The 23,398-nt window shown below is 43.3% G+C and overlaps 1 protein-coding gene across 10 annotated transcripts in view; it reads left to right on the top strand.

Annotated features, from left to right (window-relative positions):
• Window positions 1-23,398, top strand: part of hoxb3a (homeobox B3a) — a 96,872-nt gene that overhangs the window by 64,734 nt on the left and 8,740 nt on the right. For 6 of the 10 annotated variants that reach the window (XM_023426159.2, XM_087179295.1, XM_023426158.2 and 3 more), the window contains 3 exons: window positions 7,586-7,652; window positions 15,496-16,199; window positions 20,914-22,177. In XM_023426159.2, the coding sequence (XP_023281927.1) occupies window positions 15,617-16,199; window positions 20,914-21,785 (1,455 nt within the window). In that variant the 5' untranslated portion in view covers window positions 7,586-7,652; window positions 15,496-15,616 and the 3' untranslated portion in view covers window positions 21,786-22,177. Of the gene's footprint in view, window positions 1-5,965; window positions 6,182-7,585; window positions 7,653-11,737; window positions 12,203-15,495; window positions 16,200-20,913; window positions 22,178-23,398 lie in introns of those variants that run through there. The other 4 variants (XM_087179296.1, XM_087179297.1, XM_023426167.2 and 1 more) reach the window with 4 other exon arrangements.

The raw sequence follows: 23,398 nt of genomic DNA, 5'->3' as shown, positions 1-23,398 counted from the left end.
AAGTCATTTAAAAAGAGGTTTACTTGCCGCACAAAGTGCGCTGTGACAGAGAGGTGTGCGTCTGGTAGCCTATACGCTGTGTGTGTGTGTGTGTGTGTGTGTGTGTGTGTGTGTGGCAGGGAGAGAATAAGTCGTGAATAGGGACCTGACGGCTAGGTGTAAAGAAAGAAGATGCATGTGAGCCGCGCTGTGATTTATGATAGTGTGAAAAGATTGCTTACTCAAGAAGCACCCCCCCCCTTTCCCCTCACTCCTATCCACAAATTGTCATGTCCTTTTCGCCCCCCCCCCCCCACACACACACACCCCCAAACACACAGCAAATGGTCCTACAAAAACAAATCATCTCACCAGATCTTAGCAAAGTGGTTATGAGTACATGTGTAATTACAACTAGGCTATTTAAATTTGAATCATTACACCTAAGTCTATTCCATAATAACTTTGATCCACCCTCAGTCTGCCCAATTTGTTGCTTTTCTCATTGTTGTAGCGGCAGCTATAGCGTTGGATCCATGCAGGAGATCTGAGGGATATGAAACCAGCCCGCAATAAATAAGAATACAATGAAATTATGGAGGTGGATGGAGGAATAACAATGTAAAATATATGTGTATTAAATATAATTTTACCAACCAGCCATCATCAGGTCTTAATCACCTTGGTGTCTTTGTTTTGAGGGGACAAGATGTCAGCATTCAAAAATGACTTTAAAAATAGTAATAACAATACATTTTATTTTTTAGGCGCCTTTGAAAGACACTTTACAACACACAGTAGTAAAAAATTAAATGTAAGTATAAGGCATAAAATACAAAAGAAATTCTAATAAATATAATTGCATAAAAATAAATCTGATTAAACACTGGTGTTGGAGTTAAACAGAATAGTTGAGTTTGAAGATGTGTGTTTTGAGGTGGGATTTGAAAATAGCAAGAGAATCAATATTACAAATGTCTTGTGGAAGTGAGTTCCAGAGTGGAGGGGCAACACGGCTGAAGGCTCTGAAGCCTTGGTGGTCAGATGGGATTAATGGAAGAGGAAGATCTAAGAGTAGGAGCAGGTGTGCGGAGGTGGAGAATAGTTTATTCATTTGTTTAGTCTGTTTATTGTTGAATAAGTGAATGGGGTGATTTCAGCTTAAATGGTTTTATATATGGTCAAACACAGTACAGATCCTATTGTATCAGCACAGGAAAAACAGCATCTACCAACAAAACATGTCAGACTATTACGGCCTTTTTTGTTTTGTTTTGTTTTGTCGTTTTCTGATTGGTTCTTCTGGAAGCGTGACCTCTGCGGTTTTCACTCACTTCCAGGTATAGAGACTTTAAAGTCAGAAAAACCCACAGCGATCCCAGCACAGCCACCATTTAATAGATTTTTTCATACATCACTGACAAACTATGGGCAAAACAGCCATCAGAGTAAAATATTGGGGGCAGGCATGCCTAACACTGTGGCAGTGTATAAAGGCTGACAGGTCTGGCTGAGATCCATACAGCCGCTTCCTCCTGCTGTAACAGCCTTAATAACAGGCCTATCTGCTGCTGGGCCAAGTGGCCTGATTATATTACAATCACTGGCTTCTTATTCTTATCCTTGTGTCATAAGAGGAGCGTGTTGTTAGGAAATGGATACCGGCCTGTTGTAGAGGTGCAGGTTGTTCAAAACTCAACGTAATGAGGCCTCAAAGCAATATAATAACAACGTAGAAAAATCAATTTCCAAGGCACTGCCAAACCACAAATTACTACTAACACATATCACTGAGTGCCACTGTCCCTGGATGCACTGACACACCAGTGCTGCAAATGTACCTTTTTTTTTTTTGACCGACATGCAGCTACAGGCGCTGAGTGTCCTGAAAAACAACATCCATCTTTGGTCACACAGCTGGATACACAATGACAAACCCCCTGAAAGAGATATTCAGTCACTGCACAAAGTGACTGCCAGAGCTACAACTAAACCAAGGAACCTGCCTCTCTTCATAATACAATCTGAGAGCAAAAACGATGCATAAAGCTCCCAAATCCCCCTCATGTCCTTTGTTTAAGGCGCTGTGCACACATCAGCCATGGGACATGATGTGCATTTATTGTGACGACTCCTCAGAGAGGCACCGTGCTCAACCACTATCAGCGTGTCACTTTTTACAGCGTGCCGCAATATGAAAATGAAGCTTTTAATCTAAATCTATGATTAAACCTCTTGAATCTTTTTAAATAATCACTGAAAACACACAAACCACACAAAACTAAATCACTTTTGCGGCTTTAACATAGCAACACTTCAATATTTACATGCTGCACATACATGCCTAGCTGCATACACTGTCCTGAGCTTTGATGCAATGTTTAAATATAGTTCTTCAGCTTTATTTCAATGTTATGAGTTTAGACAGAAATACAATCTGCCCTCTGCAAACCTTTCATATGCTTCACCTATGCTTAACCACTGAGTGCATGCACACACACACACACACACACACACACACACACACACACACACACACACACACGCACACACACAGCCAGTCACGTCCACCCCTCCTCATCCCCATGCCTGACAGACTTGGTGAGCTTGGCACTTTTCATGGCCCAGGAGCAGAGAGGGCAATTTGACCCCCTACCTCTCTCTCTCTCTCTCTCTCTCTCTCTCTCTCTCTCTCTCTCTCTCTTTCTCTGGCATAGGGCTTTCTTTGAGGCTCAGGTTAAAGATTAGCATCTCTGATAAAGATTAACTCTCTTGTCAAAGGAAGTCGCTGATGGCGTGAGTTTCTGGTTCAGGACTGCTGATGGCACTGGGGCGAGCACTTCGGGGAGGCGGGCGACCCTGCAGGCAGCGAGAGAGGAGGATAGACGCTGGGTTGAAATGTTGGCTCAACCGAGAAGATGAGCTGATAACATAATTTAATGCAACGTAGTTTAAAGAGAATTTAAAGAATAATTTGAGGCTTCCATTGGAATAAGGTTTGATTTTTGCTAATAAAAAGTGTTTAGTGCTTCAAGCTTTGAAGGGGTGCCCAGCTCCCCTCTTAATAATTAATGATTTACTATAAGTTCAGCTGTGATTGTTGGTAAACTTGTGAATCTCCCTGGAAACTCTTGTGAGACCATGAATCGAGAACAGAATGAGTCTTCTTCAGCAGAGGCCTGTGGCTCAGACAGGGTTCAAATAGGTCTTTTGTACACAGCGTGAGCGTAATGCCTCAGTTATGTATCTACAGCCAGGAGCAACAGACTTTATAAGTAGAAGATCTGTTCAGATTTCAAGAGCCTGAATGAAAAGAATGTGTTCGCCAAAATAAGAGGAAGCGTGTCTTAACAGCAGAGCTTTGCCATTTCGAGTTCACTACCTGCTGCACAGCAGATGGAAAGCTGGTAGATGCAACTGAGCAGATCTCATTTCGACTGGTTGTGATGGAATGGAAAACACCAGACTCAAAACAAAAATATAGGATTTTCTAGATTTTCCACATTAAACTGCTCCATGGTTGATACATTTCAAAATAAACTTACTCAGTAGTTAGTGCACAGAAGTTGTGCTGATTTGTACAAATATATCTAACTAATAACTGAGTATGGGCAACAGGACACGGGCTGTGAACCAAAAACTCTTTCAATAAACAAACTGTAAAGGAAGATAAGCTCTCTCTCTCTCTCTCTCTCTCTCTCTCTCTCTCTCTCTCTCTCTCTGTCTCTCTCAGTAGTGCATCTGAAAAATGGTGTTGAAACTTTTGTGTCATCCGCCCAGAGCAGGAGGGGAGGAGATGAAATGTGTTGCAGTGTTGGGTTTGTCGTCGCTTACCCATTTGGTTGTGTGAGTGTGAGTGTGTGTGTGTGTGTGTGTGTGTGTGTGTTCGCAGTGATGCTGCGTGGCCGTTCAACCTCATTACACTTCAAGGAAAGCTTCGAATGGACTTGATGAAAAATGTCTTTTTAGGGAAAACGTGTGAGCATATTGACTGATCTCTGTGGAGGGTGATGTGAAGGAGATGGGTGCTCTGGTGGCCCAAAAAGGTCAAATGGCATAAAGAGACACAAAAAGGTGAAAGAAAGACAGAAATGAATTCCTAAACTATTTATTGAAAAACATGAATATGTAAATTGAAAGCCCTGTGAGCCACACCAGTATTTACTGTAAAATAAATGTCTGTCCAGTGAGTAAATATTTGCATATGTAAACAAATGTGTGCCTGAAGAGCACTTGTAGTGTACTCACTGTTTTTATTGACTTGTTTGCAGTTGAACTGAGATCAAACCAGTGAGTCGAGCTTCTGGGGAAAGCAGCATGATAAATCCTCCAGACCAAATGAAATTCTAGCTGTGGAGATCATTTGAAAAGAATGTTGGCGGGCTTCTGCCCACATGATGTCAGATTGGGAAATTGGATTCACATGGGGGGTTTGATGAACAGATAGCTTGTTTGAGGCCGAGGGATTTTCATGTTATTATTAGTTTCAAAGTTATTTTTACTGCTCAGTGTTTTAGCTGTGGAGGTTTACACTCTGCTTCTCAGATTAAAGGTGTAATGCTGAGAAAATCTAAGAAGCTTTTTTTGTTACTCTACTTGATCCTCGATGGGTCTGTGGCACCATTTACAAGCAAGGAGTCCACAAAGTTGTCATTCAGTTTATGTGGTCTGCATTTTAACACCCAGCTACAGTCATCTGACTGCACAGGCTATAATTAGAGTGTAGACTATTTGAGCTGTGACAGTTGAGTACAAAAACAGTGGTGTTCACTAAAATAACACACTGCACTGCAGCCAAACAGGAGAAGATGGACATGTCTTTAAACAACCTTGATGCCCAACAACAGTAACACACACGTGCATGTTTGAGCTGTAATCTTGTGACTAAATACACCTGGTACAATCAACATGTCAATGTGCACGTGTATGAAGCTTGTCAGCCCATATCACTGTGATGATTTTGAGTTTGAGGAGTGTAGCAGTTAGGTTCTGTGGGTTTATTAAAGTCACAACAAAAAAAGAAACTGAATAATTTGAATTTGAAATTTAATTTTAATTTTAAAATGATTTTCTGTACATTTGAGTTGAAGTAAAAGATGTACAGACTTGTGGGTTAAAACATAAAATAGTACGTAACTGCTTAGTCTACTGGTTCATCATTAAATAATTATTCCAGGTCAAAGGTCACATTTGGAGCTTTGCACCAATATGTCCCTGTGTGAGGGCTTCAGTGAGGTTTAATACCAAGGCTGTAAAGTAATATCAGTGTTACTCACTCTAAAAGGTATGAGCATGTGTTTGTATGGGCTGAGGACAAAGAAAAACACAGCATAAAACTTGAAGATCAAACTACCTTGAACGCACCACAGCTGTTTTACTTAGATCCAGCACAGTCTGATAAACCTGGTGAGTATGTAAAGCTGCTCCTAAAAGGAACATATGTTACTGCATCCAAGTGTGTGTGTGTGTGTGTGTGTGTGTGTGTGTGTGTGTGTGTGTGTGTGTGTGTATGTGCCTGTGTGAAGGCAAGCCAGTGATGGCACCACCAGACCAGGCAGAGATAAGAGCAGAGAGCAGTGATAAAAATGTGTTCAGATCATGAGAGACTGTGAAATGAAGCTGCAGCAGTGGTGAGCAGATGCATTAATGTGCCATGGTTTCTGCACCTATAGTTTGCATACGTCATAAGTAACCACAGAATTCAGATAAATAGGGTTCTCTAAATGTTGATACACGTGCCAGACTCACTAAATGCAAATATACTGTGAGTTTTCAGTGTTTCCCAGGAGTCTAAAGCTGCTGCTCCTTCACCTTCCTTTGTTGCCTCCATATTTCTGCTGCTGCTCCATCCTTCATTCCAAACGTTCACTTCATCCAGCGTGAGAAAAACACTCGTCTACATTGTTTTATTTGGATGCATGACTTCAGTCCCCCTCTCCACCTCAGTCTGTGCTTCTACTCAAAATTTGGCTCATCAGCTGTTTTGGGGCTCTGGAGGCGGCCTCCTCCCTTTGTCTCGGCCTATAGGCTAGCTGGCTAAGCTAGTCGGCCCCCTTCATCACTTTCAGGGCAACTTTAGACTAGTCCACTCCTGCTCCGTGGCTCCAAATTTCCCGACTAACCCTCAGGGCTGAAGGGGGGACACAGGGAGGAATCCCCCGGCTGGTGTTGTGATGGGGATGGACAGCAGCCAGAGCTGTGTGTGAGTGCATGGAGAGGAAACAATAAATAACTTTATAGCAGTAGGAGTAGTAGCAGTGGTGATGGTGGTATCGGCTGGTACGGGGAGGACGGGGGATCCTTGCTTTTGATTTATGTGTTTGGGGGAAGCTGTCACGAGCAGAAACAGGAGCAGCCACAGATTTTATTCCAGCACTTTAATAATAAGAGCCGCTCTGCAGCGAGGCGGACAGCAGCTTCTCATCCTGCGGCCGCGGACGCGCTTTTACAATGAAACACCTCACCTTTACAACACGGTTACCAGCAGCGGATGGTTGGATGCTTACCACCGGCCGGGACGCGCGCTCTTGGCCCCACAAGAAGATAAACCGGGCCCTGACACTGACTGTTGTCAGTGTGTGTGTGTTGTTCAGTTTGGATGAAGATGAAGTTGTGGATTAGGAACCGCTGGAAACAGCTGGATTTTTTTAATTTGATGTTCAGCAACATTTCCGACTTTTTTTTTTTTTTTTTTGCAGAGCGGATTCTTGTTGTGGTGGATATGTATTTGTTCAGTGTGAATGCAGCGCGTTTCTACGCCTTAACATTCAGGCTCCACATTAGGTTTCCAATCATAGTTCATGATAATTCCCATTAAAATGAATGGGAGTCGGGAATTAGACGCGGCCCAGTTAGATTTTGGCTTCGGTGTTTTCATGTTTGGCGACTAATATTAATGTATTATTATTAAGCGTTAACGTTATTTTTGTGAGATAATTATGGTGTAACTATTCGGGTTAGGCTATTTATTATTTGAATTACTTATTTTCTTCTATTTTTAGGATTACACTCTCTCACACACACACACACACACACACACACACACACACACACGTGGTTTTACTATTATTGTGTTTTTATTATTTTGTGATGGGTGTGTGAGTATTCTCCACGAGCTGATTTATGCAAAATTGCTCCAAATTAATTATGGATAATTTTCAGTTCTCTCCATCCTGACTTTTATCTGCACTATTGATGGGAAGCGGCGCCATTTTTTCCTTGTTAAATGTTTTACAACAGCAGGGAACTCAGATAAGAGATTTTCCCCCGTTTTGTTTTTTAAAACGCAGGGAAAGCTGGTAAATGTAATAGGATGTGTAATATGATAACCAGGATCAATACGATCTGAGATCACTTCCACCCCAGCCTTCATCCTCCTCTCTGCTCTTATTGCTTTTTATTCCCAGATTTCAGCGGGAATAATTTAAGGTCAGCAATACCTGTCAGCGGTTTCTCCCTGTCGCAGCCGCTCGATAGACTACAAGAGGTCTGTGCTCTGTATCGGATTTTACCGAGACCTTTTGATTGCATCTCTCTTTCTTTCCTTTCCCTTCTCTCCCTCTATTTACCCTTCTCTCCCCCATCTCTCCCCCCTCCTGCACCGCAGTTCTTAGGAGCTTTCTGGAAGCCGCTTCCTTCCACCAAAACATTGGGGAATAAGAGGAAATCTTCCGGTGAGTTTCACTGTTTCACTTTATTACATGTGATTCTGTGAGTCAGTGCATTTGTTATTAGACATATAAGCAGGAGAATGTGGGTTGGTTAAAAACCTCATAAGACGTTTTCTGTGCTTTTCTATTTAAGGTCAAACTGTCAAAATTCCTCATAAATATGGCTGCTGATCAGATGAATTTATATTTATTTATTTATCTATTTCTCTATTTATAGAAAAAAACATAGGCTATTTTAAGTAGCGTATTTAACTATTGTTTTCTTTGTTTCCACCGTCATGTAGGCCTACTCATGTCTTAAAATTAGAATAAGAATGATTATTTATTTTATTATTATTATTATTATTATTATTGTTGTTGTTATTATTATTATTATTATTATTAGTAGTAGTAGTAGTATCTTCATCATTAATTGTAGTGGTGGTGGTAGTTGTAGTAGTAGTAGTAGTAGTAGCAGCAGAAGGCAGTGCAGACTCAAGCTAACAGAAAAATTACTGTGGAAATATGTGGAGGAAGATTTTGGTGATTTTGTTTTCGATTGATGATTTGTTTTTATTATTTTAGTCTATGTAGGCGAAGTTTGTTTTTCTCTAAAAATCGAAGAAAATGTGTGCAGCTGAGAGCATGCCAAATGTTCCCTGGATGTGCAGTCTATGTGTGTGAGTGTGTGTGTGTTAGTGATGTAATATAATGTAATGACACGTGCTAATGTAATATAATCCAGAGGTGTGAAGGGCAGTGTGTGATGGCGGTTGCAGCCGCAGCAGGAAGCAGAGCAGGGTCGGTTCATCATTTGATAAGACAGTTATTAAAGCAGAACTCTGTAACTGCTAATAATGAAGCTAACGCTAAGAAGTAAGAACAGCAATGAAACTGACGCTGCAGCAGCAGCAGCGTCAGATAGGGAGGCGAACCGCGGTACAAACGCTACATCACATAAGGAAACAAACACAACAATAAGCATAATTCATTCATATAGTAGGCTATATTTTAGCATTGGCGTTTACAGCAGTGCGGTGTTTCCGCTGCACACAGTGAAGCTGCGGGGAAAATATTAAATCTCGTAGTCAGAGGAAATTCCTTAGTGTCATCCTCAGTGGCCTAAATGTCTGAAGTCCCAGAGGGGAAAAAAGAAAAAATGTTGGGAGGATTTCCACAGCTCTGCAGGGCACAGAGTTTCAGTTGTGAAACCCAATATCCGTGACTCAATCCGAAACACGGAGGCGCCGATGCGCGTCTGCCATCCAAGGAAAATAAAGAATAACTGCCATCCTTTACAAGCACCGGCGTGCTTTCACAAGTCAATACATACGTGTAATCCGCACTGCTTATTTCTCCATATGCACTTCTCATCCCACACTCTTGCGCAATGGAAAAAAAAGAAAGAGATAGACAAAAAGAAAACAGCTGATTAGAGGTTTGGTTAATGAGTAATGAGGGGTTTTCAGCAGCAGTGAGCAGATCCCTCCGTCCGCACAAAGAGGTTTGAAGAGAAAGTTGCAGTCGGACACATTTCAGGCTCCCACCTCCCACCTACACAGAGCTCATCCTCTCATTTCAGCAGCCCACAGCGAATGCTATCTGTTTTAAAGTTGGGCTGTTTATACACACACACACACACACACACACTCACAGAGAGAGACGCACACACACGCTGCTGGGTGCGAGAGAACTCATAAATCTTACGTAGCCATAAACGACAGGGGTAGCGTCCTGAATAATAAAAATACAGGGAAGCGGGAGAGAACGCTATAGAGACAGAGAGTGTGTGGAAACATTGTGAGACGCGCTTTCATATTTTCATTTCCATTTTGGTCTCACCTCTCTGTCTCTTTCCCTCTGGGGCTTCTTGTCATTCTAGCTTTTTTTATTTTATTTTAGCCTACTTCACCTTTTTCTTCACATGTTGTTGCACTTCCTCCTGTCTTCCTCCCTTGTGTGTTGAACTCAAAACACAGGGAGGAACATATGCTCTCTCCTAACGTTTTCTTTCTCTAAAAAGACCTGGAAGGGCAGATTTTAAAGGCCCAAGTTCCCTCATGGCAGCCACCCAGAGCCATGCTACTTATGATAGATGTCTCTGTGCCTTTTCTGTCAGTCTCCTCTCTTCCACTTTGGCCTGATATTCTTTTATTTTTATCAACTTTATTCTGTGCATAAGCAGAAACAAGGATGTGTTTAAAATCTAACAACACAGTCTCCATATCTAGTTTCTACAGATAAACATGGGATGAGCATCAAGAAGAGCTTCATGTAAATTCAGGAGGGATTGAGGGACAGTAAAGAAAGTCTCATGTTGCCTGTAGAAATGTCACCAAATTATTTCATACAATTGCCACAAACAGGTGAATGATCAGCACATTGGTGTCTAAATGAAATGATGCCTCCCAAGAGAATTGTAAAAATATAGTCTACATGTCTTCACTCAGCTGTATGAGGGTCAAACAGTACCCAGTGACATATTTATGAGTCTGGCACTGAGTGTACTGTAGCTGCTTTCAAATAAGTGCTTTATTTGCATTTCCAGATACACTGTAAGTTTCTGTAAAGAGATAAAAACATGCAAAATAATAAGTGATATCATAGGATATAGACATGGAACATTTCTCCAGTCATGTCTACACATTTTAAGCTTTACACACGTCATTTAACAACATTTTAGGATTAGGGTTAGTCAGCAGAGAATCAGGAAGTGGGTCGTACTCTATACCATTTGATGATACCAGGTTCACCATTAATAAGAACATATTAGCCTTAGCATTGCCACCCCACAGAGAAATGGTAGGCCTATAGTAAACAGTGAATGCTTTATAAAATACACCAAGTTAAGAACAGAATGATGCGTCATGTTTCTAATAATGTTATGCATAATACTAATTCAGCTTCTAAACAGATTATATAGTTTATTTATTAGACTGATTTATTAATGTTACATTGTGAGCCTAGTTGGACTGAATATGTAAATTAGTTTGATGTTAGTGCCAATAATTTTAATTTGCATCGTCCCGGCTCAGTAAATACCACCTTAAACTAATCTACCAGACTGAGCAAACAAGAACAGCTGTTGTAAAATTAAACTATAGGCCTAGCTAATACTACTAATAATAATCTCATGAGGCTGCATCTCTGTCCACCATGACCCACCCTCAATAATATCATAGCCTACAAATAGAGTTACTCTTGTACATCTAGGCCTACTATAAGATTTATGTTGCATAGTAGCATATAGGCCTAGTTTAGTTGTTAGAAAAAAACAGAAGTTGGAAAATTGTAAAGGCAAAAGAGTTCCACAAATTTAAAGCAAAAGTGTTTTTGTACCTAATGTATAAAAAGTTATGCCGAACTTCACCTGGCGAGTTGTAGGCTTTGTTGTAGCTTAGCTAACAGAAGTGCCTTATAAAAAAGTGAAATTAAAATTAAAATAGTTATTTTTGGGACAGTATTGGGACAGTAGGCTGTGTGCCTGGCTGTGGGGCTAACATAACTGACTGCATGTTTCACTTGCAGCCAGTGAAATTAGCATAATTTGTGAGTGACGCTGAGCTCTTTGATGGGGGAATCAACAAATCCGCGAGTCAAGCCCCGTTGTTTCCTCCGTTACACCCCCGTGAGCGTTACTGATACCCGGGCTTGTTGTCAACAACAGAATGAGAACACTGACTGTGCTACCACCACCACAGCTCCTACTACTACGAGCTCTTACTGCTGCTAGCCGTGTGGAATAAGCCCGGCACCTACAGCCAGAGACCAAGACTAGGCGAGAACTCAGACCCAAGACGGAGAGGGAGGACGCGGAAGGAGTGGAGCAGGAGACCCGGGAAGAGAGAAGAAGAAGGAGAAGAGGGATAAAACAGACGGATGAACAACCACCCAGAAATGCGATGGGGTGACATTTTGAGGTGGACCTGTTCCTCAGAGGCTGTCTGACTGGCTGGCTGGCTGGGTGGCTGCTTGAGCGACAGAGGCTAAAAAAGAAAGAAATTTGAGGCCATTGTTATCAGCCAGCAGCGGTGCAGGCAGTGCTGGTGCTGGGGCGGAGGGTGGAGGTGGAGGGGTTGGGTGGTGGGTGGGGGGGGGCGAACAGGCAGCAGGCAGGCTCCCGGTACGCTCGTTCAGCTCGTGTGCTAGCTAGCCTGCCTGTAGCCTAAACCGAACCCGTGTGTTTATTCTGCCCGTGTTTATCGAGCCCCCCACCAACGACTTGAGTCCGTCCTTCCCTCCTCATCAGCCGGTTGTTCATGCCACACGGTGTCCGGTTCGCCGCCGTCGCGCAGCCCTCTCTGCCGCTGCCGCCGCCGCTGCTGCTGCCGCTGGCTCCAGGAGGTGTTGTTGTGGTGGTAGTTGCGAGCAGTCGTGCTGGTCTCAAGACAGCACCGGAGGAGCAGCAGCGGAGGAAAACGGAGAGAGAGAACGACCGGATTCGTTTTTTATTTAATTATTTATTATTGTTATTGATTACCTGGTGAATGTGCGGTGGGGACTAATCTGGTGATGCGGTGCTGCTGGGTCCGTGCCGGACTGGACCGGGACCACCGGTGCTAAGGAAAGGAAAGGTAAGGAGAATCACCGGCAGGCAAGCAAGGCCAGCCGTTAAATGCACGAGCTCAAACAACAAACCAGAAATACAGAGCGTGTTTGTTCGCTGTGCAGTTTGTGAACGGCGGAGTGGCTGGCTCAGTGATTTATGGCCCAATAGACTTCAATCCCGGTTCAAGAAGAGTTCACAATGCTTTAAGCTGCCGCAGATACCCGCCGCAAGTAGCCCCCCTTCCCTCGGCCTTCCATCTCTGTCCTCTTCCTTTCTTTTTCCCCCTCTCATTTCTTCTCCATGTCTCTTCCTCACTTATAGCTATTTATTTACAAAGCAATGGCATTTTTCTTTTATGGATGATCCACTTCTCCCTGGACGTTTCCCTTCCCCACGGGCCTCCGTTTTGTTATTATGCCAATGTCTGACATTTATTTCATTTCTTACCTAAATGTTTAGAGGCTGTGTGCTGTAGCCTAATTTCATTCATAGCTTCCATACAAGATTCACTGTTTTAGTGATTTCAGCCTAAATTGAGGCCATGAACAGAGCAACAATAGCTCTGATCAGGCCAATCCTTCATTGTTTCTGGGCACAGCTCAATATAATTACACCCCCCCTCTCACACACACCCCACCCCGTGTGTGTTAATGGGATAAGGAATATGTGGATTGTCCAAGTTAATGCATTCCCTCTCTGTCTCCATGCCTGCATAGCTCTTCATGGCAGGCGCCATTTGTAATTTTATATCCCAGGATAAAGCACAGACACTGGACACCAAGGCCGACCTCTCTCTCTCTCTCCCTCTCTCACTCCCTATGTGTGTGTGTGTGTGTGTGTGTGTGTGTGTGTGTGTGTGTGTGTGTGTGTGTGTGTTGTTTTTGTTTGGATGGCTGTTTCTCTGTCAGTATAAGTGGATTATTCAGGGAGGCGTCTAGTAAAGTTGGTGATTGTATTAAGCTCTAGTCCTACAAGCCTAGTGGCAGAGACATTACGTGTCCTGTTTAATGGCGAAACAGCAATATGATTTAATAACATATTCCTCCTACACTCAGTGCCATGGCCTCTCTCTCTCTCTCTCTCTCTCTCTCTCTCTCTCTCTCTCTCTCTCTCCTTCTCCTTCTCCTTCCTTGGGACTATTCCTCAGAGTAAATAATTAGGATTCCAGCTTGTCTACCAGAAAGATAAATGGCTGACATGTGTGACGTGCTGAGAGCTGGAGCAGGGCTGGTCTGTCTAATCCTAAAAAAGGAATAATAACAGTAATACATTAAGGAAAGGGGTTGTAGGAATTACATTGTTTTAGCGCAATTAACCCCGTTATAAAAAACACTGGCAGGATGACACAGGATTTATTTATTCGTTTTTTTATTTGTTTGTTTCTTTTTGCAGGGTATATCAATTTTTATGGTTTTCACTCTTTCTTCCTTTTTCTCTTTTAACTTGCTGCTTATTGATGTATTTATTTGAAATGTAGGTTATCATCCAGGCCCAGTAGGCTACTGGTTTTATTTATTCATTTTTTAAAGTAGCCTACCACATATTTACAAATCACAGATTTCGTATCCTACAAATAGCTACAAACCATCATTTCAGATTTTTTTCTGTTTATGTTTCCTAGTTCAGGCCCAACGCTATCACGTTATTTCGCAGGCGTTGTGGCTAACTCTTTATTGTTGTTGTGTTTTTATTGTTTACTGTTGTCGACAGACGCGCACGTAGCTTCAGTGTTATGACGTTAAAACATAGAACTGACGGCCACATAACATCTGTGTGGGCTGTTGTCGCCAAATGAACCCAGGGAACTGATAATTGGTACCAGTAGGCCAAACAGCAGTTAGCTGTGGTGATGTAGCAGCACACACACACACACACACACACACACACACACACACACACACACACACACACACACACAGGCTCAGTGTGACAGAGGCAGCGGAGCCGCTTCACCTCTGCTTCTCCCCGTTAAACATTTTATCTGTGTGGAGGAGAATGAATGCCAGGTGCTCTCTCGCGCTGGACAAGCCGGCCTCTGGCGGCCACAGGCCCACCCCAGCGGTGAGCGTCAGATAGGGAGTCTATGGAGGCTCACACGGCTTTTTTTCCCTTAAGGGGCCATGATAGAGCACTCTGCCCGCACGGCCCTAATGGATCACTGACTCATGGAGCTTCTTTCTTTCTTTATCTGGCCTATTACTGGCATTTTCTGTCTGAGCCCAAGTGTTTTGTTCAATTGTTATTATTTTTTAGTTCTTTTTTTTTTTTTAACAGAATAGGATTAGGAAAATTAGTAATTACTGCTTTAAATCTAACCCTGATCTCCCGTGAGCAAAAATCCAAAAATATCATATTTTAGAAATATTTAGGACACCACCGTCTTCAACACAGAGATTTGATTTATAGCTACATGTCATCTTGTCATTACGTTTTTCTTTGTTACCCCGTTTAAAACTTTTAAATATCTTGACGTGCAGTTGTAATAATAATGCGTTCGTTTTCTCCGAGCTGTTAAAAATCTACTGTGATGCAAGAACAGCCTGATATTCAGCAGCAATGATGGCTTCCGGACATGCACTCCTCTGCTCGAGGATGAGTGAGGTAACAGCAGAGCAGATGGAATACAGTAAATCACAGGCTGTGCGGAAGGCAGAGGTTGACAGAAATAGGTTACCTACATCAGTCACAGGGAAAATATACACTCAGGCCACATCCGCCATTACACAACAAGAGTGTCACGTCCGGCTTTAATAACACCCGACACGATGGGGTAGTGCTTAATTACAAATACATTAAAATTAATAAACATGAAACTTCATGAATTAATGTGAAAATACCTAATATAGTCATATTTAAAACAATTCTTAAAAAATGCTTTATTTCATTTTAATTGACCTGGGATCAATTGCTGAAAAATGATAAATAATTAGCGAAAAACGTAATAAAAGTAAGCTAACTAATTATTTTACAACTAAAAGCCTATCACTATTAATAGTAATACATAGTCTACTATTTTACTACTACTACTAATTGATAATAAAGATAATAATAATAATAATAATAATAATGATACAAATATTGCATCGCTTTATAAATGAAATAAACATTTAACATTATTACAAGAACACAGTTTGCCCTCTTCGTGCCCCCACCACCAGAGCATCTGCAGGCTGTGCACTGGGCTCAGAGGGGAGGGGGAGGGTAAGGGGGGGTGAGGAAAGAAAAGCTGTGGTTTCTATTCATGTCATGGCGCCTTTCATTGAAGGAAGATGGATTTATCGCTCTTATTTCTTTATTCTGCCTCTCCTAACCTTTCAGGTCAGATTGCAGGGGACCGTTGGAGAGACGCTGTCACGTGACCCCCGGTACCAAATGGTCTTCCGGCAGTGGTTTTCAACAAGGACCGGAGCACAAGCAGACGCCGCCACTTCCCTCAGAAATGCAGAAGACAACATACTACGACAACTCCTCGACGCTTTTCGGTGGCTACTCGTCGTACCAGGTGCAGGGGGCGGCAGCGGCGGCAGCGGCAGCAGCCGCCAACGGCTTTGGGGGCTACGATGCCCCGGTCCCAGTGTCCCACCACCAGCCGGCCTTCCAGTCGGCGACCCATCTGGATGTGGATTCGTACCAGCGCTCTGCCTGCTCGTTACAGTCGCTGGGCAGTAACAGTGGCCACCAGCAGCAGCAGCAGCTAGCCAAGACCAAGGAGCTGAATGGCAGCTGCATGCGGCCCAGCCTGCCACCTGAGCACCACCCCGGCTCCCAGGTGTCCCCCCCACTGCCCCCCAACCCCAGCAGCGGTAGTACAGGGGCTCAGCAGCCAGGGGGCAGTAATGGGGCTTCCTCAGCCTCTAAATCAGCCCCCAATAAGTCGTCTAATTCCTCCTCCTCCACATCATCCTCCTCCTCCTCACTGCCCCCCAACCCGACCTTGGCCAAGCAGATCTTCCCCTGGATGAAAGAGTGTCGTCAGACGACCAAGCAGAAAAACTGTTCACCGAGCAACAACTCTGGCAACGGTGTGTTAGACTACACCTGTCTCTGTCTCTGTCTCTCTGTCTGTCTTTGCTTTGGTTTCCTCCACACAGTACCACAGCAGCAACATGGCTTAGCCGAATAATTATTCCTCCTTCCTCCTGTGTTTCTCTCTCTCATTACTCCTTTTCTCAGCTCATTCTCTCCTCCATCTATTTCTTTCCTCCTTCATTTTCCTTCCTCATTAGCGTCTTTGTTCCTATTATCCCGCCTTCTCCTTCCCATCACCAAGACCCTCTTTCCTCACCTCTCTTATCAACATCCTCTTTCAAGCCCCAAATCCCCAGAGGGTTTAAAAAGGTTTCTTCAGACTATTATGGCAAAATAGGTTTCCACAGGCACTGGATTAGACAGGGAGGTGACCACAGGCAAACAGTCGAGCTGGTTATTATTTTGCTGTGGTTGGTGGCTCAGTCTGTTCTGGTTTTACCCAAATGATATTGTTTTTTAATTGAACTAATGTTGCTGGAGAGCGGGCTTCACTGAAGCATTTAAAGATGAAAATGATGAGCCTAAAATAAGAATCAGTTCTGCTTTTCATTAAAGTTATTTAACTGACTTGAGTGACTCGGAAAACCTTTGCTATGTCAAGCAGCCAATCGTAAAAGAGGTCAAAGGGCAGAGGGATGGCAGGGTGACAAATGTTTCTGCAAACCTAGAGGAGTGCTAAAGTAAACAAGTGAAACCAGGAGGAAAATCTATATTGTTAAGAGCAAAGAAAAACCATATACTTGTAGGGAAAGGAAAGTTTTTCGTGTTAGATGAATCAAGCCTGTCTCATAGAAATTAGATTTATGTGCAACTCATTTGCAACAGCACTTTACATTTTGAAGGAAACGTAATTGTAATCAGAACGTAAAGAGAAAAGGTCAATTTATGTATTTGTGAAGTCGCAAATATGTTGACTCTTTTATTTTAATAAGTAAAAGTAATAATAATAATTATAAGGTTAATGCTTTACACCGACACATTAAATCTTATGGCTCTGTTCAGACTCTCACAGCACTTGGTTAAGGTTATAGGGAAAGATCCTGGTCTGGTTTAATGACTTCAGACACAACCTGTTTATTTAAAACCACCATCTCCCCCTGACCTGAACCAAAGTGCTTTTGTTGCCTGAACAGTCGGGCCTGTGGATCTGAACCCTGGTCTCTGGTGTGACGGTCCTGCAGCTTTGAGCCTGCTGCTAATAAATGTAGTGCTTCATTCAAAAAGAAAAAGAAAACATAGCCTCCAGTAATCCAGCCAGCGATTACGTTGCCACCACAATGTTACTGTTTTGTAGTATACGAATGCAGACAGGGTTGGATGGATGCCACTGTTACATCTGTGTGTTGAGTGCAGAGATGGAGTCAGGAGGCTGTTGCATAAAGACGTAGAGGAAACAGGGGGAAACAGTTGCCTCTGAGGTGGAAAAAATACACTTACAAGCACATTCATCTGTTCACATGCACAAATGTAAAAACAACAAGTTGTGGTTTTGGGGGGAGAACTGCTCTTTGGTGATCAACAGCTGAGTGCACAAGCCCTGTTGTAACAGTGAGGTTGCCAGGTGCAGCAAAATTGCATCAGTACAGACCTGTACTAAACTCACTGACCAGATCTGGCAAGTTGAGGCTAAAAGGAAGACCCTGCACAGAAGAGCTGGGCGGATGGATATGCTATTGTTAATTGTGAAAAAAGTCCCAATGTATAAGAAGGGAAAGGTTATATGTTGAATGTTATTGGAAGAAGGGGATCACAGGATCAGTGCAGTACTAGCAGAGGAAACAGGTAGAACACAAGACATTTTTCATAGAGTATTCAGTGTCAGATCTGAAGTGCATGGACCTAAAACAGTTGGATGTGATAGAGGAATAAACCTCCATGGCATTTTGTCTTTACACTGACTTTCTCATCAGTGACAACTGAGCAGTTCATTACAGCAACAGTACCGCCAGTTATAGACAGTCTGGCTAACCAGCTGCCAGAGGCCTACAGCCAATAGCCTGTACACCTTCATTTACATCCTCCCCTCCACCCTGCACCTCCTCCCTTCTTTTCTTGCTCTCCACCCTCTGGTTATGATATGACTTCCCATTGCTCTCCTTCCTCCCCTTCCTGGCCTCCTCCTCCTCCTCCTCCTCCTCCTCCTCCTCCTCTCCTTTTTGCACATCCTTGGGAAGCCACTGCAAGAAGGAAGATAATAACAGGATGAATTTAAATGTCATGTACGATAACAGATGAATAGATTTTCAGAGAGAGGGAGAATGACAAGCAGATATTTGAAATGAAAAAATGATAAATTTGAATATCATCTGCATGCGTGATAAAGAAAACAGTCACTGACACATGTTACTGTATATTATTTGAATTGGAAGTTATCAATGAGAAAAGAATCTGCTCCGCCATAATGAAAATGAGTCTTCAAAAGTCTCTCAGCTGACTGAGCAGAGCGCTGAGAGGAGATTAGACTGTTTATTGATGAGAATTTTAAACAGTCATTTAGAGAGTGCCACTGTTCTGTGAGACAGATGACACAGTGGCTACCTCTCTCACCTCGCTCTCTCTCTGACCATAGAAGTAAACACCACAGTCAACTGTTTCCACCGCGAGGAGAATTAGAGAGGGACAGGATCTCAGTGCTTGTTTTGAACTGTGCTGTATGAACACATGAACAAAGACATGAAACCTTCACCTGAAGAAAAATCTTGAGTAGGCCTGAACAATTAATACGAATATTACTGAAATCACAATATAACCAAGAGCAATATCCAAATTGCAGGAGGTGCAAAAATCACATTATCATCATTTTAAAAAAATGATTTTTCATTGTAAATGTAAATGCAAAAATAACCATTCCAACTGAAATTATGAGTCATATCTGCCAAAATAGTCACAATATGTTTTTCTTTTGTATATCGTTCTGCCCTAACCTTGTGACATCAGGCATGACCCCTCTGGAGGGACTAACAAAACACTACAGCTTACTACAACTTAAATGTCATGTAAATAGTTCTGTCCGATAGCTCTGTCATTATGACACTGTCATATGCAAACGTAACTGCTGGGAACTGGGATCATTCAGGTTGTAAACATCTGTAAACAGCCAGTTTAGTCAAATTTATCTGGAAAAGAAAACAAAGACGAACTAAATCTAAACTAAATATCCATCACAGTTTAGGTTACGGCTTCTTGCTTCAACTTTGACCCACTGTACTTGCCGTAGTTCTCCACACTCACACAAGTTCCTTCTTGTGTAAATGAAAGATTATTAATAACTTTGGGTTCGACCTTCAAACATACTCTCAGTTTCCAGTTTATTAGGTACACCCAGCTAAATCTAACACATCCTCCTTTCATGAAGGTTCTAACGCTCACTTTTTGATTAAACTACTTTTAGACAGGATGTAGTTTGTGGTGCTGTTAAATTCAATTGTGTTATATTAGTCTATTCAACAATCATCTAGAGTCCTGGCTGCTATGGCCTTATGATAAAACAATTAGCTTCCTGCTGAAAGTAACATACACATTACCATAAAAAAAATTACATTCATCACTTGCACTCAGGGAGAGTGTCTTACAAAGAGCCAGTGTAGCAGGTTTCCACTGGTGTCATGAAATTTACTTAAAGGTCCCATATAGTCTAAAGTCTCTGTCCATGTGTTGTTTGATTATAGATCAGGTCTAGCTTCTATATTAATACTGTGAAAGTATCAAAGCCTCAGTCCACAGAGAAATGCACACAGCCTGTATTCAGACACTGAGCCTTAAAACCAGCTGTCAGGACTTCTGGAACTTTGTGATGTCACAACAAAGCAGTCACCTCTCTCAGCCATGCCCCGCCCACTCGGACCCACGATCCAACCTGGCAGGATTTGGTTTCTCTGAGTGTTTACCTGAAATCTACTGTATTTTTATTGGATCACTCAGGATCACTTGGCTCAATGGTGGTTTTTGATACTTAGAACCACAAATATATCTTCTTATGGATATCAGGATTTAATATATAAAACACAGAAGTGTAAAATATGGGACATTTAAGAGAAACAGCAGTTGAATCAAATCGAACAATAATCCTAGAAGATGTGATAGAAGCTTTTTCACGTAATCCTCCAACTTCCTGCTGAAGTGTCTCTGAGCAGGTTTCTGAACACCTCCCAGCTGCATTAGAAGTCATAGTTATTATGACATAGGAAGTTTGACTTTAGCTGGCGAGCCAACTGAAGACAGCGCATGTCAACTTCACTTCCTGCTTATAGTCCTGCTGCTGCAGCTGCTGTTGCTGTTGGGGGTTTATCTTCCCAGCCAAGATGCAATTTAGCCGCCCTTGGCCAGCACCAAGGCCTCGGTCTCTTAATAAATGCCACTGTTATGAAGTGTTGACAACTAATATCAAGGGATAATTCAGCTGGCCTGCCTGGACCCCCCTCTGCTTTATTAAGAACCTGAATGATTTCTGTTTCCTCCAGCATGCAGCCTGATTATGTTTTATTCTCTTTGCCTTTCTGGCTCTCTCACTTTTTATTTCATCATCTTTTTTATCTGTTTCTTACTCCTCCTTTCTGGTTTCTTTCTCCCACTTTCACACTCTTCCTTTTCTGGGTTTTTTATGCCCTCATGTTTTTTTTTTCTGTGCTTTTTTTCTCTACATGTTCTACATTTTTTCTTGTATTTTTCTCACTTGCCGTGTGTCTGTTCAACATTTTGTGTCCTCAGCCTCCGGAGGAGCTGAGAGCGGGAGCAGCGGGGAGAAGAGTCCTACCAGTGGATCGTCGGCGTCGTCTAAGCGGGCTCGTACGGCGTACACCAGCGCCCAGCTGGTGGAGCTGGAGAAAGAGTTCCACTTCAACCGGTACCTGTGCCGGCCACGGCGTGTGGAGATGGCCAACCTGCTCAACTTGTCTGAACGCCAGATCAAGATCTGGTTCCAGAATCGGCGTATGAAGTACAAGAAGGACCAGAAGTCCAAGGGCCTGAGCTCCAGCTCTGGAGGGCCCTCACCCACCGGCTCCCCGCCCCTGCCCATGCAGTCTTCAGCCAGCTTCCTCAACTCGATACACTCCATGGGAGGGGGAGGCGGGGGAGGAGGGGCCGGGTACGATGCCCCATCTCCACCATCTTTTGGAAAGCCCCACCAGGGAGTGTCTTACTCCATGTCCACTGCCTATTCCAATGTCCCCATGAAGGGCTGCCCCTCCCAGCAGAAGTATGGCGCCCCAGATCCGGACTATGGTGACCCCCATCCCCACCACGGTCTCGTACAGGCCAACAGCGCTGGCTACGGGACTCCCACCAACATGCAGGCCAGTCCAGTCTACGTGGGGGGCGGCAGCTACGTGGAACCCATGCCAGGCTCGGGGCCCTCCATTTACGGGCTAAACCACCTTGGCCCCACGCCACCCCACCACCAAACTATGGACTACAATGGCGCAGGGCCCATGTCGGCCGCCAACCAGCACCATGTGGGTGGAGGGGGCCCCCCAGGTACCTGTGACCCGCCCACACACCCGACGTACACTGAGCTGTCAGCGCACCACACCTCGACTCAGGGCAGAATCCAGGAAGCACCCAAGCTCACTCACCTGTAGCAGGTTTGGAACAAAATGACAACGTAGAACATAGTGAAGACGACACAGAACAAGTAACATGACGCGACTCACTAACAGACTAGCTAAGATGTGTGGACTCCACCGCTACTGCTGCAAAGGGACGGCAGGAGAGACAAAACAAGACAGGCAGGAGCCATCCTGTGGTTTGTCCTGTGCTCTGCACTCACAAATCAGTGTTATGTGTTGTCCAGCCCCACCCTGTTTCCACTGCCCTCGCCAGTCTGATCAGGTCCAGAGCTTCCACTGGTACCTTGAAAGTGCAGTTAATTTCATTTCAACCAAACAGAGGTTGTGTCTGTGAGTTAGTAGCAGCAGTGCAGCCCAACCATGAACCATTAATTACATCACCAAAAACACAAAAAAAGATAAAATACACATCCTGCAATATAAAAGCAGTTAAATCACTTGTAGCTGCTAAAACTTTCACAAAATGTTTTAGTCTTGGACCAAACTCACTAACTTCTCTCTCCTGTTTTATCTTCACATCCTCATACAGGACGTGAGGAAAGAAAATTGTTTAATTTAACAGTGTATTATCACTTTTCATTCATTTCAGAAAAACAGAAATCTTCATTCATTTTACCAATGTTTACAAATTTTAAGATGAACCCTTTTATGGATATTCACATTCTACTCCTGAGTGTTAATGGCCCCAGGGTGGTGAATCATACTGTAGACATGGGAGACAAGGTGGACAGTCGATTGTCCACCACGCTCCCCTGGGAACAATAAAGCTCCTCTTGTGGCATTAGTGCAGAGACATATCAGCAGCTGTGTGGCATGGCAACATGTACGGTGAGCACCATTGTTTGGTCAGTATTCATTAGTCTAATAATCTGCTGCACACTCGATCTTAAAATTGCAGAATTAACTAAACAAAGCTGATGTTCATTAAAATATGTCTCCAAAAAAAGATAAAAAATAAAAGGAATATCTAAATTACTCAGCAAATGAATTGAGAATAATTGTCTACCGGTGATAAAATCCTCCCTCCATGTATTACTGGACTTTTCCAAACAACTCTTGCTCAGACGGAGGAGAGTGCAGTAGTAGTTCAGATAGTATGTAGTAAAGAGAAAAGCCTATAATAGCTCTGTTAGAGCTAGTATGTGGTTTAAAATTGTACTTTGATAATAAAATCACCCCCTAAGACACACACATACACAGACAGCTCTCCCGCCTGGTAAATGAAATAGTTGAGATTTTAATGGGCAGTTAACGAGGTGGTTAGATTTATGACGCTGAGCTCTCTCCCCTCCAGGCAACACATGCTGTTGTCAGCCGGGCTGAGCTATGTGAAGGGCTCTGCCCCTTCATCAGCTGGGGAGGAAGAACAGGAATATATGGCTAGAGCTGGCAGCACTCGTCTCCTCCTACCCCCCCCCCCCCACCCAGTTCCACAAAGTACATAAAAACCCCCGGATGGTTGTCCCCTCACTGTCTCGTTTTGTCTCCTGTCGTACCTGTCTCTGTCCGTCCAAACCGAATCACAAGTAACCCACTGTCTCCTGTCTGTGGCAGCAGCACACAGCTTCTGAAGGAGGCTAAACTTTTCCACCACCTCCCACTGCCCCCCCCCCCCCCCCCCCCCC

Source organism: Seriola lalandi, unplaced genomic scaffold (assembly GCF_002814215.2).
Source record: "Seriola lalandi dorsalis isolate HSWRI2012SDOR001 ecotype SW California unplaced genomic scaffold, Sedor1 jcf7180002054816, whole genome shotgun sequence".
Lineage (NCBI taxonomy): Eukaryota > Metazoa > Chordata > Actinopteri > Carangiformes > Carangidae > Seriola > Seriola lalandi.
The sequence above is the reverse complement of the archived record's forward strand: the minus strand, read 5'-3'. Positions and strand labels throughout refer to the sequence as shown.